Source organism: Myxocyprinus asiaticus, chromosome 23 (genome assembly GCF_019703515.2).
Source record: "Myxocyprinus asiaticus isolate MX2 ecotype Aquarium Trade chromosome 23, UBuf_Myxa_2, whole genome shotgun sequence".
Lineage (NCBI taxonomy): Eukaryota > Metazoa > Chordata > Actinopteri > Cypriniformes > Catostomidae > Myxocyprinus > Myxocyprinus asiaticus.
The window spans coordinates 11,265,414-11,284,947 of record NC_059366.1 but is presented as its reverse complement, the minus strand read 5'-3'; the positions used below and the strand labels follow the sequence as shown (position 1 = coordinate 11,284,947).

At 36.0% G+C, this 19,534-nt stretch overlaps 1 protein-coding gene across 8 annotated transcripts in view; it reads right to left on the bottom strand.

Moving 5' to 3' along the window:
• Positions 1-19,534, bottom strand: part of LOC127413695 (echinoderm microtubule-associated protein-like 4) — a 125,995-nt gene that overhangs the window by 7,603 nt on the left and 98,858 nt on the right. For all 8 annotated transcript variants that reach the window (XM_051651032.1, XM_051651035.1, XM_051651036.1 and 5 more), the window contains 9 exons: positions 14,416-14,567; positions 11,663-11,788; positions 10,175-10,306; positions 9,679-9,746; positions 9,471-9,559; positions 8,231-8,328; positions 3,630-3,717; positions 3,228-3,326; positions 661-791 (listed from right to left, as the gene is read on the bottom strand). In XM_051651032.1, the coding sequence (XP_051506992.1) occupies positions 661-791; positions 3,228-3,326; positions 3,630-3,717; positions 8,231-8,328; positions 9,471-9,559; positions 9,679-9,746; positions 10,175-10,306; positions 11,663-11,788; positions 14,416-14,567 (983 nt within the window). The remainder of the gene's footprint in view (positions 1-660; positions 792-3,227; positions 3,327-3,629; positions 3,718-8,230; positions 8,329-9,470; positions 9,560-9,678; positions 9,747-10,174; positions 10,307-11,662; positions 11,789-14,415; positions 14,568-19,534) is intronic.

Genomic DNA, 19,534 nt, shown 5'->3' with positions numbered 1-19,534 from the left:
CCGAGAACGAACCACATTATTGCGACCACGAGGAGGTTACCCCAAGTGACTCTACCCTCCCTAGCAACCGGGCCAATTTGGTTGCTTAGGAGACCTGGCTGGAGTCACTCAGCATGGCCTGGGATTTGAACTAGCGAACTCCAGGGGTGGTAGCCAGCATCTTTTACCACTGAGCTACCCAGGCCCCCATCTCCCCCAATTCTACGGCAGTGGTTACAACTCTAAATTTTGATTGGATGAGCTGCAATCGAAACCGCAGTAAAATTACTGTAAAAGCACATTGTGACCGCACATTCTGTATTAATGCTCCAAGTTGCCATGTTGCTAGGAAGCCATAAACAGCCTATTGAACTATATTAATTGGTGGAAGAATTATTTATTCCAATAATTATTTATAATAAATTTAAGAGTTTATTGAACAAGGTGTCTTTTATCATGTTGCTGTTGCCACTGTTTTATAAAAGCAATAAGCCCCTCGCTGTGCATTACTGTGATTTTACAATGATTGAGGGGTGTTTTTTAGGTACGACGCAAAATTTTGTAAAAAGTATAGTAATATCACTGTAACGCAGGGCCTTTTGTAGCTTATTGCTTTAGTAATGTTAATGGCTCTCTAAAATGTGTCAACAAACATGTGATGCACTGGTGTGACTGACTGACCTTCGGTCTCGAGCAGGGGTACTGGAAGAGATGCACTTTACAGAAGTCATCAGCCAGAGCGATCACCTTCCTGTTGTGAGATCGCACCAGAGCATTGATGTCTGTCCCATCAGAGCCCTCCGGCCAAACACCTATTACACCACAAACACACATCAATGTACAACGCTGGGGAGTAACAAGAATCAGGCTTGTTCAGGTTTTATGGAGCTAAACACTTTATTAAGACCTTAATCTAAAAAGAACTAATTAAAGGGGTCATGACATGCCTTTTTTATTATTTTAATATGTTCCTTAAGGTTCACTTAAAATATTAATAAAGTTTTTAGAATTTTTTTTAGTTAATTTTTTTTAGATCATTTTCCACCCTCATTCTGATCCTCTGTCAGAAACGCTATGTTTTGGTGCTGCTTCTCCTTTAAGACTTGACAGTAAGGACTCCTCACCGTAACTGGGAGGGGCTACGGAAGTTATAAGGTAAAGTAATCATTGACGTGTTGTTGTGAAGGTGGTCAGATGCAAATGTCTACCACAGTGTGACATCACTTTGTGAAGGAAGTAGAGAACGAGTTGTTTTGGAAGCTTGGTTTCAACAAATGCTCTTTTCTGCAGTGAGGAAGAAGTTTTGAGTACTGAAACTTACAGTGTGTTTCTATAGTACAATGACCCCTTATATGTCAAAAGATCAAGGAACATTTGATTCCTCATATCATGACCCCTTTAAGACCTTTTTTAAGACATGTAAGAAGACCATTATTATTATTTCTTTAAGATCTGCTGACTTAAACGGATAGTTCATTTACTCAACTTCATTCCAAACCCATATGTCTTTCCAGAACACAACGGGACATGTAAGGGAATGATAGCCTTATACAATGAAAGTGAATGGTGACTTTGGCCACATCCACACAAATACGTTTTCATTTGACAACTCAGTTTTCAGTTTCCTAACATCATTGTTTCCAAATTATGTGGTAATAGAGAGCATTTTCGAAATGCTACATTTTAGGTAGAGGAAAATGCTGTTCTAGTGTGGATGAGAGGCTTAAACATAGAAAAAAATTAAAGGGACAGTTCACCAAAAAATGAAAATTCTCTCATCATTTACTCACTCCTTATGCCATCCAAGGTGTGTATGACTTTCTTTCATCAGCTGAACTCAAGTGAAGATTTTTAGAAGAATATTTCAGCTCTTTTGGTCCATACAATGCAAGTGAATGGGTGCCAAAATTTCAAAGCCCCAAAAATCACATAAGGCAGCATAAATGTAATCCATAAGACTCCAGTAGGTAAATCAATGTCTCCAAAAGCGTTATGATAGGTGTGGGTGAGAAACGTATCACTTTCACATTCTTCTTCTTGTGTTTTTGGTTATTGACATTCTTTATGCATATCGCCCCCTACTGGGCAGGGACTGATATTGATATTAAATACTGATCTGTTTCTCACTCACACCTATCATACCACTTCTAAATATATGGATTAGAACACATGGATTACCTTTTAAGATGCCTTTATGTACTTTTTGGAGCATCAAAATTTTGGCATCCATTTACTTGCATTGTATGGACCTACAGAGCTAAAATATTCTTCTAAAAATCATAATTTGTGTTCTGCTGAAGAAAGAAAGTCATAAACATCTGGTATATCATGAGGGTGAGTAAATATTAAGAGAAATTTCATTTTTGGGTGAACCATCCCCTTAATGCTTTTTCAGCGAAAAAGTATTAGTGTGGATGTAGCCAGAGGGTAAACATTATGCCAAACATCTTTGTGTTCCACAGGAGAAATAAGGTCATACGGGTTTGGAACAATGAATGATAAACAAATTATCCCTTTAACCTAATTTTTCAGTAGCATGACAGTAGCTCAGCTGTTTTAATAATGATTTAGTTTTCCAGCAACAAGATGCAAGAAAGATTTTTTTTTGCAGTGCATGAATGAATCAGATATACTCAACAACATTACCAGCAGTAGGCAGATCACCAGGTAAAGGAGACACACACACACACACACACACACACACACACACACTGCTCTGATCTATTGGCTCTGTGCTACCAAATATTTTTCCAGTCCAATAAAGCAGAGTTGAGGTCAAGACTGCACTAGTGTTACTCAAAGGTGCCCTGTGTGTGTGTGTGTGTGTGTGTGTGTGTGTGTATGTGTAACAGTGTGTATGCTGTGTGGTCTCCAGTCATACAGGCCTGCAAATACACCATACGGCAAGCTATGCTGGCAGATAAAGTGATATCTGTAGGCTGAACTAGTTTTGGTTTGTAATAACCCTGGCTAAAATTAGATAGAGTACTAGGAAGTCCAAATATAAAGATCAGACAAGATATAAGATTTCAGAGATGCAAAGACAATAAAAGTGAGGAAATATGCTGCAACAGGAGAGTGGCTGACTTCAAATTAGCCTTCAAAATAAGGGTGACAAACATTTTTACTGTGTGTTGCTGTACTTCACTATAATTTATGGACAAAATTGTCCCTAGAAATTAGCTAAATCTGATAAAACCTTCATACTCTTTAAAGTCCTCATAATGCATCACTCTGCAGATACTGACCAAAGACGTGGAATCCGAGCACACAGGTATACGTCGCCCAGTCGATGTCCTTGCACTCAGAACGGTTACGAATCAACTTACAACCGTTTGGAATGTCCCCTGAGGAAAAGAGATAACAAGATGTAATGCTGCAAAACGGAAAGTATCAACAATCCTTGGTCCAAAAGAAAGAAAGATGCCACAGTTTGAAACAGACATGTTCTGTTCTACCCAACCAATCGGAGAGAAATTAAATATGGTTGGAAATGAATGTTTTTGAGGGAAAGAGAGCCAGAGAGAGAGAGAGAGAGAGAGAGAGAGAGAGAGAGAGAGAGAGAGACTACAGCATGAATAATCTGGCATTGTACAGTATGCTGTGTTCCTGCATCTCATTAACCATTGCTATTGCAGTTGTCCACTTACAGTAAAGGATTTCGTAGTCTCCTGAGTTGGACATGATAAACTTGTTGTCTGGGGACCAGTCAAGATGTGTAATGTAGCTGGAATGTCCCTGATGAGAGAGGATGAAAGATTTGAAAATGACAAGAAAGAGAGAAAACATTTATATCAGAATTTATAATGAGGCTAGTTGACATTAAATACTTCTGGCAAGTGGACATGTCCTGTGGTGTGACATGACGTGTTATATCCCAAGTCTTCTGAAGCTGAATTTTGTTGAAGATTTTTATGGTAATCAATATTATGCCACAAATGCTGTCGATTGAGCTTAACTTGTATAGAACCCGGAATATTCCGTTACGAAAAATCGCCATAACATAGTTTATTGTTTTTTATAGTTTTTCTCTATGAGAGTAAATGTTGTACATTTTTGTACGAGCCAACTCGTACGATTGCGTCATCTCATACTATTATTACAGCTTGTCATGAGACTGTTTTGAATTGAATCAATCCATTCCAAAGCGTCACAACCAGTCATCCATTGGTGTCAAACCTGGCATTACTTAAATTCCTGTCTTTTCCTAACACAAAGCTATCGTATGGTTTCAGAACACTTGGAATATAGTGCACAAGTCACATTAACTACTTTTATTGTGCTTTTTTAATGATATTTTTTCATCATTTTTGAAGATCAACAGCGTGAATCACCATCCATTTTTACTATATATAGAAAAGCAGCATAACTTTCTGAAATATGTATATAGCAAGAATTCCAAAGGTTTGGAATGATATAAGGGTAAGCAAATGATTATAGAATTTTAATTTTAAGGAAAATTAGCACTTTAACCTAGATTCATAAGAGAAATTCCTAAATTTAAAGGTTTAGTCAAAACCATTTAGAATAAAAGCATTAATAAACTCTCTTCCAATAAAACCGCAAACATCAACAAGTTCCTGAATGTCTGACAGAAACATATACAAAGGTTTGTAAAAGCACAAAAAGGTACTAGACTCTTTAGTACCCTACACAGACTGAACCCAGTGTTCTCAATAAATAAAACTGAAAGGGTCTCCACCCAGTGAAAGGAGAGACACAAAGTAGATTCCCTCTGACTCATGCACAGGGAGGGAATCTCTGTTTGTCTGACTTGGCACTGACCTGTTTGAGCCCTTGGAGTCAACAGGCTTCCCTACCATATATGCATAGACATACACACTTTATAAAACACACATTCTCACATGCAGAAACATGTGCGACATCTTGCCTTTTGCAAAAGTCAAGTTGGCAAAATACATTTTACACTACTATTTGCAATGTATACTTTTTTAATTTATACATTTATACATATTAATTCTCCTACGTACAGTGGTCACTACAGCAGCCAAGTGATTTTTAACCATTCAGGGAGTGTTGTTACATCCAAAACCCCATTGGTGATTTTCTTTAACACTTATACATGGGATGCACACAAAATTGCTTAGATTAACATCCCACATTAGACATTTGTGCATCAATTCAAGTGTGAATAAATTTGCCTTGTGCGCTACTGATAGCAGGTTGCGTGAACAATCACTGAGACACAGGTTCTGGTCCCGTGGAAACCAGGAAGTAATCACGTTCACATAAGCAATGGTGGGTGCAATTCGGAGGTTGCATTTTTCCTCTAAAATGACAGTTTTACTCCATTGGTTTAGGGTTGGGGTTTGGGTTAGGGTGTAGAATTCATGAAATATGCATTCCTGTTGACTGTATTACATCATTTACATAAAAAAAATACAACTCTATTTGGCTCCACTTTGTGGACATTTCACCTGGAAACTGGAGCTCAAATACGCCCATACATTCAACAACACTTCCAGCTATGGCCACAGGGGGCAGTGATTTGGATTTCGGTAAACAGACCGATTTCAGCAACGACACTTTCAACCTACTATTGCCAAATTTACAGTGTGATCAGTCTGGGAAATGACCAATATTAATCTGATTAATCTCAAATGAATAAAATTAATAAATTAATTAAAATTAACAAATTAATTAAAATTAAGAAACTATTAATCTGATAATCTCAAAGTGGCCATATATCAGATGATTAATCTGCCTTAAAATCATTAATCTGATTGTTTCCATTGTACTTAAGTGTTAACCTAATTTCAACAGTCATAGAAATTAGGTTCACTGTGTTTTACTATGAAGCCGACCATTCCCGTGTTGCACTCTTCCCCTGTAATTCCAAATGGTGTGAAGCTCAACAATGCATTGCTTGGAATATTTACACATATGTACTCATCTGCTTTTATCTGTCTACGTGTCTGTGAGTAACAGGGTGGAACTACGCTAACAGACACATGAGCGAGCAGTTTACCAGCTTCAGTAAAACCACAGCCTAGCATTCTCACAATGCCTGCATTCCCACTGGAACCTTAGATGTGTCGAGCAGACAAGAATGTTGAAACAGGGGTGCACTTTTATTCGGCTTACTATGATCACGTTGAATTCACATTCTCAATTAAATTCTGAATGGCGCATAACCCTGACTGGATGCTCAAACGAACAGAGCAATGTTTTGAAAGTGCCACAGAGACAGTGTTTACACTTCATGGAGAAATCAACCTACCAATAGCTTACTTCTAACTGGCTCATTTTAAGAGGAGATCGGAGAGAGCACTGTAACATTGGACAAAATTAGACACTTCAGCTTTAAGGGAGCAGGATGAATTAGAAGAACATTGGTATGATTCAGGGTGTGTTGGTGGGGTCCAATCAAGCGAGACGAGACCCAGTTCAGACGTGGACAAATAGTCACGCACGGTAAAGTTTTATTCTCTACTCCATCCTGACCTTTTGACTTCTCAGATGCAGCAGAGAAAAAGGGAATAGTGAAAATAGGCAATAATATAGCCATAAAAGAATTGTAAAATAAAGCAATTTATCACTTATGGGTCAACAGCAAATAAGAATATCCAAGATGATGAAAAGAAGAAACTTTTTAAAATATAGTTCAATCGCATGTGCCAAGTTCTTTGAAATGTAATTTGCATTCATTTTAAATTCTTATTGAGAAAACATGTTCATCATAGACGAGGTGTATTGAAGTCTTTGCCGGTATGAATTAATTTTTGTATACATTTTAGTAATAGAAATAGATCTGAAAAAGAGAGCATAATTTTAACCTTATAGAAAAATAAATAAATAAATACAACTCACAATAATAATAATAATGTGTCATTTCTCTTTTTCTGTCTCTAGGAGATTGTCTGGGCAGCAGCGTCTTTTGGTTTAACACACTGAAAGCAGTAAAACTGTCATTTTTACAGTGCGGGCAGAGACTCATTCTTACTAAATCACATACACACACACTCACAGAAATTCCTCCCCGTTTTACTGTTTGTAAATGGTGAACAGACTGACCACAATGACTGTGACAACGTCATGAACTTCTGTTGACTACTGTATATTTTAACAGATTCAAGAAAAAGATGCATCTGAAATGTGTTAAAACACGTCACCATTAACTAGGCTCCTTGTCTTAATAACTCTCGTTAGATTGCATCTCCAACAGAATACTAGAATACTTCTAACAGTAAGACTGGGGCCAGTGAAATTTACTATGTACATCACCATAGAAATTACTAAAAAATATATTTTGTTTGACCCTATTGGCAAATACATTGTTTCTTGCTTTAAGCATAAACCTCACTAAATTATGTTACATTACGTTATGTTAAGGAATAGTTCACCCAAAATTAAAATTTTCATCATTTACTCATGCTTTCCCAGATGGGTCTGACTTACTTTCTTTTGCTGAACACAAACAAAGATTATTAGAAGAATATTTCAGCTCTGTAGGTCCATACAATGAAAGTGAATGGTGATCAGACCTCTGAAGCTCCAAAAGCACAAAAAGACAGCATAAAAGTATCCCATATGACTTTAGTGATTTAATCCATGTCTTTTGAAGTGATATGATAGGTGTGGGTGAGAAACAGATCAATGTTTAAATCCTTTTTTACTATAAATCTTCTTTCGTATTTGGCGACTTACATTCTTCGTACATATCGCCACCAACTGGGCAGGGAGGATAATTTATAGTAAAAAAGGACTTAAACATTGATCTGTTTCTCACCCACACCAATCATATCACTTTAGAAGACATGGATTAGACATGGATTAAAACACTGGAGATATTCTTCAAAAAATCTTCATTTGTGTTCAGCAGAAGAAAGAAAGTCATACACATCTGGGAATGCATGAGTGTTCACCATGCACTATTTTTATTTTGGATGTGGAAAAAGTTACACAAGTTTTTAGCGTCATAAGGGTCGAAGGAAAGAAGCAAATGGGGAAGCGCAGCATGATGTAATAGACAAAATATAGACACATACAATGGGGATTTCTGCTATAGCCTCTTAGATAAACACTTTTCAATCTACAATCCTTATGCAGTTTAATTATTAAAGATACCAGTTATTTTATGGAGGCTGCACTCAAAAAATCCACCTGGCTCAACAATCTTCTGGAGTTAGCGTTGGTGAATAAGTGGGTGGAGCTTTGGTAAAGGTCAATTATGTGAAAAAAAGGAGTGTTCACATTTTTATAAGCATGAAGAAGGGGCTCAGACACTCACAGTGCACTTCCCATATCTGCTGTACTTGCGTCCCTTATCCGACACTGTGTAGAGGTAAATGAAGTTATCATGTGATCCCACTGCCAGCAGAGTGCCATCTGAGGAGAGACAGAAAAACAAAGAGTGAGAGACAGAGAGATTTAGTGATTTGGCTTCATGCTCTAGTAATGTGCACACGCTGGCTTTCTGTCAGGATGCCGCCTAAGTAGAAAGTAGAACGCAAGGCAGCTCACTACCTGCTAAAAACAAAAAAACAGCTTAAACCAGCCTTAGCTGGTTTGCTAGTCTTACCTAGTGTTCCAGCCTGCTCTGATGACTAGTTTTAGAGGCACTTTTAAACTGGTCATGCTGGAAGAACAGCTTAAAGCAGCCAAAACCAGGTTAGTGAGCTGCTTTAATGTGAACTGCCCACTTAAGCAGCATCCAAAGCACAAAACACACAATGTTTAGCATTAGTATATTTCTAAGCTAATGGTCCTCTATCAAGCATAAATTACACAACCCACATAAATATTGTGTAAAATAGTCAATTTTTAAGCAGATTGGACTGTTTTTCATGAATACGTTTTGGTTATTGAATTAATTTAAGAACATTTGGATGTAGGGCCTGGGTAGCTCAGCAAGTAAAGACGCTCACTACCACACCTGGAGTCGCAAGTTGGAATCCAAGGCGTGCTGTGTGACTCCAGTCAGGCTTCCTAAGCAACCAGTTGGCCCGGTTGCTAGGGTGGGTAGAGTCACGTTGGGTTAACCTCCTCATGGTTATTATAATGTGGTTCTCGCTCTCTGTGGTGATTTGTGCGTGGATGCCATGGGGAATAGCATATAGCCTCCACACACGCTAGGTCTCCGCAGTAATGCGCTCAACAAGCCACGTGATAAGATGTGCGGATTGACGGTCTCAGATGCGGAGGCAACTGAGATTCGTCCTCCGCCACCTGGATTGAGGTGAGTCACAACGCCACCACGAGGATTTAGAGCGCATTGGGAATATATGGATGTATTTTTGCACTGAGTTCGACTTAATCCATTATGGCATTTCCTTCTCCATGAAAGATGGGATGCTACTTAAGAAATGTCATTTCGCAAAAATACTGTTTCTTTGGAGGTATCTTAGGACAGCCTTTGCATCGGGAGTGCACCTATGAGGCCTTAAAATACTGCCTATGTAGGCAGCTCACTAGATTTTTTTAAACAGATCCACAGTAATGCAAGAAACACACACACCACTCTCACTCACCGACAGAGTAGCGCATGACTGACAGCTGCTCATTGCCGTCTGTGTGGATGGCCACCAGGTCTCTCGTCTCCGCATCTAGAGCATACCACCTGAAAGACACAAAAAATGAAGTCTAAACCACAGGTATCAAAAATATTTTTATTTTTAATAGTGAACACGTCTATGTAAAATTCCCAAAATAGCTGATATAGATGTTGAGATCACTTACTTCCCTGAGTGAGTACCAATGGCAACAACAGATCCACTGGGATGGAAGTCTGCGCAGTGCCCATGCTCCTATAGACACAATGTACACGAAATCAATTCTGTCACACTCAAACCATCTGGGGTTCTATGAGCTAAACTGTTTTGTAAAAGGATAGTTTCAAAAATGATTTAAAAACTGATTGGAAGAGCAATGTATACATGTCCACACATAAGCTGAATTACATATACATGCACTAAATATTGGGAGCCATAAAAAGCATACATTTAGGCTGATTAACTATATTATATGGCAAACATATTATGATTTTAATGCATTATTATAAATATACTGTATGCGCTTATTTATTTGAACAATTAGCTTTGTGTCCAGCACATGACTTCGATTGGCTTACTGCTTAAAGTCAGCATGAAATCATTGAAAAATTTACCCTGTTTCCTGGTCTTCATCAGTTCAAGTTACTCCAAATAATAAAAAAAAAAAAGTGCATATCTCTTACGTCCAGCAGTCTGGTCCATTCCAGCGTGTGGTCCACTGAGCTCCACAGACACACCTGCCTGTCCTGGGCGCAGGTGAGGAAAAGGTCTTTGAAAGGGTGGGCAGCCAAACCCCAAAGTTCATCTGTGTGTCCCTACAAACACAAACACCCATGAAACTACAACTCAGACTCCAGGTGTCTTCAAACATGTTTGATAACTTTCAGCTCTGGTTTTGTGTATGTTAGTGTAATTAACCCTATAACGCCGTGTATATCAAATATGATACAGAACCTTTGACGGCTCCTGTTTCACACTCTGTTCAAGCTGAAAAGCCAAAAATATTTATGGTATGCAATTTTGACATGTTAATGGCACCATCTAGTGGTTATTTGTAAAAAAAAAGAAAAAAAAAAGAAAAAATGGTTTCAATGTTTATATCGATCCATTTAAATTGGTGGTGGACTTGCATGAAAAGTGACTCTTATACTGGAATAAATTAATAATAAAATAAATAATAAATAAATAAAAATAAAAATAAATTGATTAAATAAATAAATTTATAAAGTAAGCGTAGCACTATGATTACATTGTTACTGATATTTTAAAAGGAATATTTGCCGAATATAAGCATCCTGTGCTTGGTTAAAATGTTGTATATGATTTTATTGAAAAGCCAGTTGAAATTTAATGTATAAAATATGATCCAATAGGCTTTTGAGGTATCTCTCATTCACCATTACATTACATTCATGCCCATCACAACAAATCACAGAGCTTTGAACATACTTGACATACTTTTTATAAGATATTTTAAAAGTGTGAACTAATATATCTGTGTATTTTCATATACTGTATGCAGCCTGCTTTATCATTATTTTACATTATAAGCTATGATAATGTCATCTCACCATAAGTTCCTGAGATCCAGAGAATTTTTTTTTTTACAGTATCCCTTTTGTCAATATAGTGTTTGGTGCATAAAATACGTCTGATAAAAATTGTTTATTGTAAAAAAAAAATATATATATAAAACATAAATAAATAAATAATATATATATATATATATATATATATATATATATATATAAAATATTATATATATATGTATATAACAAAGAATGAGTGTGATTCAAAACTTTTGACCGGAAGTGTTTGTGTGTGTGTGTGTGTGTGTGTGTGTGTTTTATAATTAAATAAATTAATATGGTGGCACAATTATATTTTCGTCCACAAAACTAATTTCAAACATTTAAGTATACGCCTTCAGATCAAAAGATTTTTAAGATCATGAGTAACATTTCAGTCAAGTGTTTCAAAAGTTTTGACCGGTAGTGTGTGTGTGTGTGTGTATATATATATATATATAAAACAACAAAAACAAAACAAAATTACAATTAATTTTTATAGTTTGTCTAGTGGTACCAAAAACAGTGTAATGTCAAAAAATTAGTATTTTCTGACAATTCTTTCATATGTCAGGCTTTAAAGGGTTAAGAGGGAGGGCTTACCTGCACCTCCACCTGGAACCCTTCGTTGAAGGTGCCCCGCAGAATGAAGTTGCGAGATGTTCCCACCAGAAACTGCTCTCCCTTGCCCTCGGCTACCGCACGAATAGTTCCAAACTGATCTGGGACCTGCAGAAAAGAAACATGCATTTAAGTTGTTATAAGAGCATGTTATGTTTCACTATGCAATTAAATGAGTGAATCAATAAAGGCCCAACTCCATTTCTGGTGTCAGCAGTTTTTTATTTCAGCCAAAATGTCTGTAATTGGACATTTTTTCTTTGTCAATATGTGTTCTGCTGCCAATGCCAAATAAAATGATTCTGGAAACATTTAATACCCTCCATGCAGAAGATTTAGCCGTTTAATTCAAGAAGGGTCCAAAATATTAAAAAATAATTTACCACCATATTTGGTCATTTATACAGGGGTTTTCAAATGTTTTGATGCCAAGGACCTCCAAATATGATGATCCCCTTGAACGGGACACCCTCCCTAAAATATAAAGGCAGCTATATATTTTCATGTATATAGATCTATTTACAGTGTTTGAGAATTTAAGTTATTATGATAGTAAAATAAATAAATAAATAAATAAATAAACAATATGATGTTTTAAAAATAAAATAATTGGCTTTAGATAATAATTAATTCAATAATTGACAGTACTACTAAAGGAAAAAAAAAAATAGACTTTTTTTGCCCACTTTTAGAATAATTATACAAACCCTGTAAATAAATAAATAAATAAATAAATAAATAAATAAAATAAAAAATCTGTAGTCTTTAGAAAGCAGAATGAAACATTAATAATGTCAAATTTGTTAAATATTTATTTATTTCATTTTTTGCACCTCTTTTTCTCTGAAATTTTTTGCAGACCCTTTTGTACCACCTTGCGGCCCCCCGAGTGGTCCCTAGATCCCAGTTTGAAAACCCCTGATTTATGACATCTAGTGGGGTAGTACATAAAGTATGTAAAAAGTATGACATTAATACCATACTTGAGTAAAATAATAAAAATGCACAGCTTGTTTCATGGGTCCTTGTGAATTCACCACTTAAAGTAGAGGGACAAATATCTATGTAGAAAATATTTGGTATCTCTTAGTTTTTATTATTAAAGGAATAGTTCACACAAAAAAGAAAATTCTCTCAAGATTTACCCTCCTGGCATCCCAGATGTGTATGAATTTCTTTCTTTTGCAGAACACTGTAAATGGGTGGCAAAATTTTGAAGCACCAAAATCCACATAAAGTCAGCATAAAAGTAATCCATATGACTCCAAAGGTTAAATCCATGTGTTCGACACAATATGATAGGTGTGGGTGAGAAACAGATAGATATTTAAATAACTTTTTTTATTCTTAAATTCTTCTCCCTGTCCAGTAGGGGGCAATATGTATGAAGAATGTGAATTACCAAAAACAAAATAAGGAGAATACTCCAGTGAAGTGGAGATTGACTGAGCAGGGAGGAGAATTTATAGTAAAAAAGGACTTAAATATTTTTCTGTTTCTCACCCACACCTATCTTTTCGCTACTGAAGATATGGATTTAAACACTGGAGACATATGGCATACTTTTATGTTGCCCTTATGTGGATTTTGGAGCTTCAAAAGTTGCAATGTATGGACCTACAGAGATATTCTTCTAAAAATCTTAATTTGTGTTCTGCAAAAGAAAGAAAGTTATCCACATATGGGATGGCATGAGGGTGAGTAAATGATGAGAGATTTTTTTTTTTTTTTTTTGGGGTGAACTATTCCTTTAATATTTTTCTTCAGCCATGGAATTCTATGGTGGTCTATGAAACTGTATGGTAAAAAGGGGAGAGTCTCAACTTATACCACAGTAAATTTGAGGACTTTATTGCAAACCCTCTAGTGCCACCAACACTTTAAATCTGCCCTTTTCAAAATGTTGAAAAATTTGCTAGAAAAGCAAAACTTTTTGCTTTTGATGAGGATGCCAAACAGGATGTGAGGTTGTATCTTTGCAAAACTTTGGCATTTTAAAATGATTTTAGACACTGTCATTGCCACCATTCCCTGATAGCACACAAGCACCTACTGATGAAGAAATCTGAAGAATAAAGTATATGCTGGGTAAAATAAGTCTAATTAATCATATATATATATATATATATATATATATATATATATATATATATATATATATATATATATATATATATATAGATAGACACACACACACACACACACACACACATTTACACACACTACCGGTCAATAGTTTTGAACTCATTTTTTATTATATATATTTTTTTTAACATTTTAGAATAATAGTAAAGTCATCAAAACTATGGAATAACATAAATGGAACTATGGGAATTATGTTAAATCCAAAATAAATAAAAACTGTGTTGGGCACTTATTGGCAGCTTTTCTTTATTATTTGATCCAAGTCATCAATTTCAAAAACGTTTTTATTTTAAATTAAATGTTAGTTTTATAATGAAATAAATTAATATGTTGGCACAATTATATTTTTGTCTACGAAACTAATTTCAAACATTTAAGCATATGCCTTCAGCTCAAAAGATTTTTAAGATCATGTGAAACATTTCAGTCAAGTGTTTCAAAACTTTTGACCGGTAGTGTGTGTATGTATGTATGTATATATATATATATATATATATATATATATATATATATATATATATATATATATATATATATTTATATTGAGTGTGTGTGTGTGTGTGTGTGTGTGTGTGACGTTTTGCCCAGACCTCTATGTCTCTCTCTGGATTCAGGTCGTGGTCCCACAGAATAATCTTGTGGTCTTTGCCGCCCCCTGTGAGCAGAGTGCCGTCCCTCATCTGACACAAAGTGAAGACGCTGCCATCATGAGCTTTAATCTGACGGCTGATCTGAAATGCTCCTGTGAGAGAGATAGAAGGTTAGACAGATGGAGACTAACACAACAATTTCTGGGAAGAGAATACCACAAATATCCCTCCAGGCAAATGTGGTTTATGTGCCAGACTGTTTTGCCATTGGAGATGTGACTGGGCTTTTAGGAGTGTGTGTGTGTGTGTGTGTGTGTGTGTGTGTGTGTGTGTGTGTGTGTGTGTGTGTTCAAAGGAGAAGCTTTTAGATGTGTTTGCCAATGAGACCAGGGTGCATGTGTGTGTGATGATTCTGCATTCTGAAAATTCCTGCAGATTATCACTTCCCTCTGTAATAATACTGATGGATCTGTGCCGGCACAGAGAGCCAAACCAAGGGAAAGCAGAGCTTCTAAACTGGTAGTTTTAGAACCAAGAATTGGTCACAAGTCTGTGGTGATAGGGTTGCAGAAAGTAAAAAAAAAATTTAAAAAAATGCTAAATGCAAATACTAAAACACATCTAACTATATAATCATGCTTTATTAAATATGACTGTACAAAATCCCTTAATTATCAACTTTTAAAAGAAAGGAACAATTGCTTCCCACATCCTTCACTGTTGATGCCTCGCATTCAGTTAAATTGGCACAGATTCATCCCAGCCAAATTATGCAGATGCCAACATGGTCAGGCTGTGTGACATGCCCTTATCCTTGAAAAGCATGAACAAAACTACACAAGGTTAACAACCTAGACTACTTTAAATACAGGTTCACTTGTGGGGAGGATAAAAATAGTTGTAGCCATTTACAATGTTTTGTGTGGAGAGTTATTGGCTATCGAGAGCATGAATACATTGAAACTGAAGACGTTTTGTCTTCATTGTCAATTTTCCTGTTCAGTTCCCTGTTTTTGCATATTGTTGGGCCTATGTAGTTTATGGTCATATTAATACATTTCAAAGATAGATTTTAAGGACATGTTTGCTTACTCTTGCAAACAATTTTGGTACTGTGTTGGGTTACTTGATATTCAGTGTAAAATCTGGGTTGTAAACAGCAGCGTAGCCCGAAACAAGGCTCTGTGCGCTCAAGAGAAAACAGTGCAAGAACTGAAGCACAAAACAGTTATATTTACAACCAATGTATTAATTTCAAAATTATTTTGAAACCATGTGTTACAATATAATGACTTAACAAATTAATGTCACTTTTATCAATGGGCAATGTAGGCCTGTTAATGTATCCAAATATTAAGCTTAAAAGATCATTTAATTTCATTATTTTGGAACGATTTATAATGATTTGTCTTTTATAAAATGTGCTGAAGACACAAATGTACATGGAGGGACAATTTGCACTATTCGAGAACATACAGAAGACCTATATAATATCTAATACAAGAATACACCTGGTTGTTCATTCACTGGCTAAAAGATATAACTTGGATATGAAATAAATGCATGATGCATTGTGCGGAACAAAAGAAGGCACAGCAGTAGGAAGATTCCAAATCTTTACAGAACATTCTTTGCATTTAGGAAGTACAGGGAGCTTTAGTTTATGTGTGACTGCAAATATAAACAGAAAAATAATACTGATATTACACTAATTATTTAGCCAGTGTGAATAAAGGATAACATCTGACTTGATGCCAACTAACAAACAGAGGGTAAGTATACTGCGTAATGCAGTGATTTGCATATCATATAACAGGTACATTTAGCTACTGAACCAATAATTTAAATATAAATTAAATCTGCCATGAATACAGGCAGATAAGCCTCATCTTTATAAATCAAGCAGGGTCACAAAATTAACAACTTAAAGGCATAGGCCTACAGTATAACACTTAAAGAACATAGTTATCATGAGTAAAGGTGCGCAGTACCTTTCAAAGTGTGTTCTCCAAATATCCCGTATAACAATGACTTGCCTCAGACATGCACATCTGTTGCGAGAGCACACAAGTAATCTGAGACTGTTTCTGTAACACATTGTTTATTATTATAGACATTATAACCGATTATTACATTCAGTAATTGATGTATCAAATCTTTATATTCACACCAATGCACCCCTACTATTAAGCGTCAATAAATAAATAAAAATGTGTCAATTCATTTGGGTGTGCAGGCTAACGTGTTGGATGGCATTTGCACTCCCAAGCACACCAGTGGCTATGCCACTGGTCATGAAGCAAAACCATTTGAGAACCACTGATTTAGAGTGCTAAACTAGACCAAGGGATGCACACATAGTCACAAACTGAAGCTGAGATTTTTGAGTGTGTTGTTGAACAGACTGACATAACACACTGTAAGTCAGGGAAACACACCTGTGTTCCACACTTCTACAGTTTCAAGGTATTTAAAAACTAGGGCTCTAGAACAGATGCAGAGACAGGAAATAAGATAGACAAGGCCAGACGAGGACACAACATATGTCTAATGATTTAAAGAGGAAAGACAGAAATGAAGTTCAGCAGCTGGTGAAGTCAATTTGTAGTTGAAACATAACTTGTCTATAGACATTTTATATATATATATATATATATGGCTTAAATTGATATGAATGTATAAGTGTATTGGTAAGCAATTTACAATTTGATTACCCTTTTGACTTCACTAGTTCATTTTAAAAGTAGTCCTGTAGTGTGATTTTTTTTAATTTATGAATGAGTTAATTAATAAAATCATAAAAGCTGCATGCATAATCATTATCATAGAGGAAACAAAAATGCTGTTTAAAAATACTTTTTGATGGAAAACAGCATGTCACTCCACAGGACATGACAACTTCCATGAAAATAATTTAATGTAAGCTACCCTTAAGCCACTGAAACTGATCAGAGCAGTCCATATTCACAACAGGAGGGTGTTACTTGGATGGGATCATTTACATAAATTGTGCGATTATCTGACACTACGATCTGCTGTTTTTTTAGTGTTGACTTTCCATTATGAAAATCCTTTTTTTATTCTACAGTCAGCAGTGAATTGTGCAACACAAACTGTTAAAGGGATAGTTCACCCAAAAATGAAAATTCTCTCATCATTTACTCACCCTCATGCCATCCCAGATGTCTTCTACAGAACATGTATGAAGATTTTTAGAAGAATATCTCAGCTCTGTGGGTCCATACAATGCAAGTAAATGATTGCCAAAACTTAGAAGTGAAAAAAGCACATAAAGGCAGCTGAAAATCCATATCTTCAGAAGAGAAATGATAGGTGTGGGTGAGACACAGATCAATATTTAAGTCATTTTTTAATATATATATTCTCCTCCCTGTCCAGTAGGTGGCGATATGTACAAAGAATGCCAGTCACCAAAAACAAAAGAGGAACAATGTAAAAGTGTAAGTGGAGATTTATAGTAAAAAAGGACTTAAATATTCATCTGTTTCTCACCCACACCTATCATATTGCTTCAGAAGATATGGACTTAACTACTGGAGTCTTATGGATTTATTTTATGCTAACCTAATGTGCTTTGTTGACCTTCAAAGTTCTGGCCAAAATTAATTAGCATTGAATGGACCTACAGAGCTGAAATATTCTTCTAAAAATCTCTTTGTTCTGCAGAAGACAGAAAGTCACACATATCTGGGATGGCATGAGAGTGAGTAAATGATGAGAGAATTAACATCTTTGGGTGAACAATCCTTTTAAAATCAGACAAGGAAAAAAAAAAAACAGTGCTATGATGTTCTGAAACATCATAAACATGTTTATCAGAAATTAGTTTGATTTGATTTCTCAATTTTACCCCTTTACAACTTTAAGTGCTTTATTGGGCTCTATGACAGGCAGTAGTAGTTGTTGTGCTGTCCTGCAGGGGGTGTTATGTCATAGTAGTGTAATGCACACAGTGAGGGGGGTAAATAAAGGAGTGATAAATGAGCAGGAGTTGGCTGAGTTTCAGTCTGTGGTTCAGCCAATCCAGTTCAGCAGCATGCCAGTGAAAACCATTACCACTCCAGGATCAACAGAGACAAAACTATCTGTCAACTTCTACACACACACACATGCACATAAATGCAAACACACAGTTTCAGTCCCACATCAAGAGTCGTGGACTGCCAAGAATTCATAGTCATTCTCTGCCTCATGTTTACCACATCATTTTAGGTTCTAGATGTTTCTCATTCTGTCCTTTCTCAGCTGAGAAGATAGATTTGCTTTCTTGTTCTGTTGCTCTCAAAACAGAGCTTCTGTGACTAACTAAACAGACAATACAGTGTTTAGGAAACCATTATCGAGAACTGTGTCATTTTTTAGGGGATTGAAGATTTGGTATTTTGACAACCCTAGGTGCTACCCATTTTTTCTATTTATTTTTTTGGACGTACTATGATAATATTTTTTCAAGTACCTTGGATTACCATGTGAATGTGGCAATCATGCAGCACCACGGTAGACATATACATCAAAATGCCATGGTTTTACCATCTAATACCATCAATGTCCCAAAGTAAAGTCCCTGTAATTAAAGGGATAGTTCACCCAAAAATAAAAATTCTCTCATGATTTACTCACCCTCCTAGCATCCCAGATGTGCATGACTTTCTTTCTTCAACACAAATTAAGATTTTTAGAAGAATATTTCAGCTCTGTACAATACAAGTGAATGGGTGCCAACATTTTGAAGCTCCAAAATCAACATAAAGGGAGCATAAAAGTATTCTATATGACTCTGGTGGTTAAATCCATGTGTTCAGACACCATATGATAGGTTTGGGTGAGAATTTTTTTTGTCATAAATTCTCCTCCCTGCCCAGCAGGGGATGACATGTACGAAGAATTTGAATCGCCAAAAACAAAAGTAGGAGAAAGTAAAAGCGAATGCAAAAGGATTAAAATATTTATCTGTTTCTCACCCACACCTATCATATCACTTCAGAAGAAATGGATTTAACCACCAGAGTCATCTCGAGTAGTTTTATGTTGCCCTTGTGTGGATTTTGGAGCTTCAAAATGTTGGCACCCATTCACTTGCATTGTATAGACATACAGA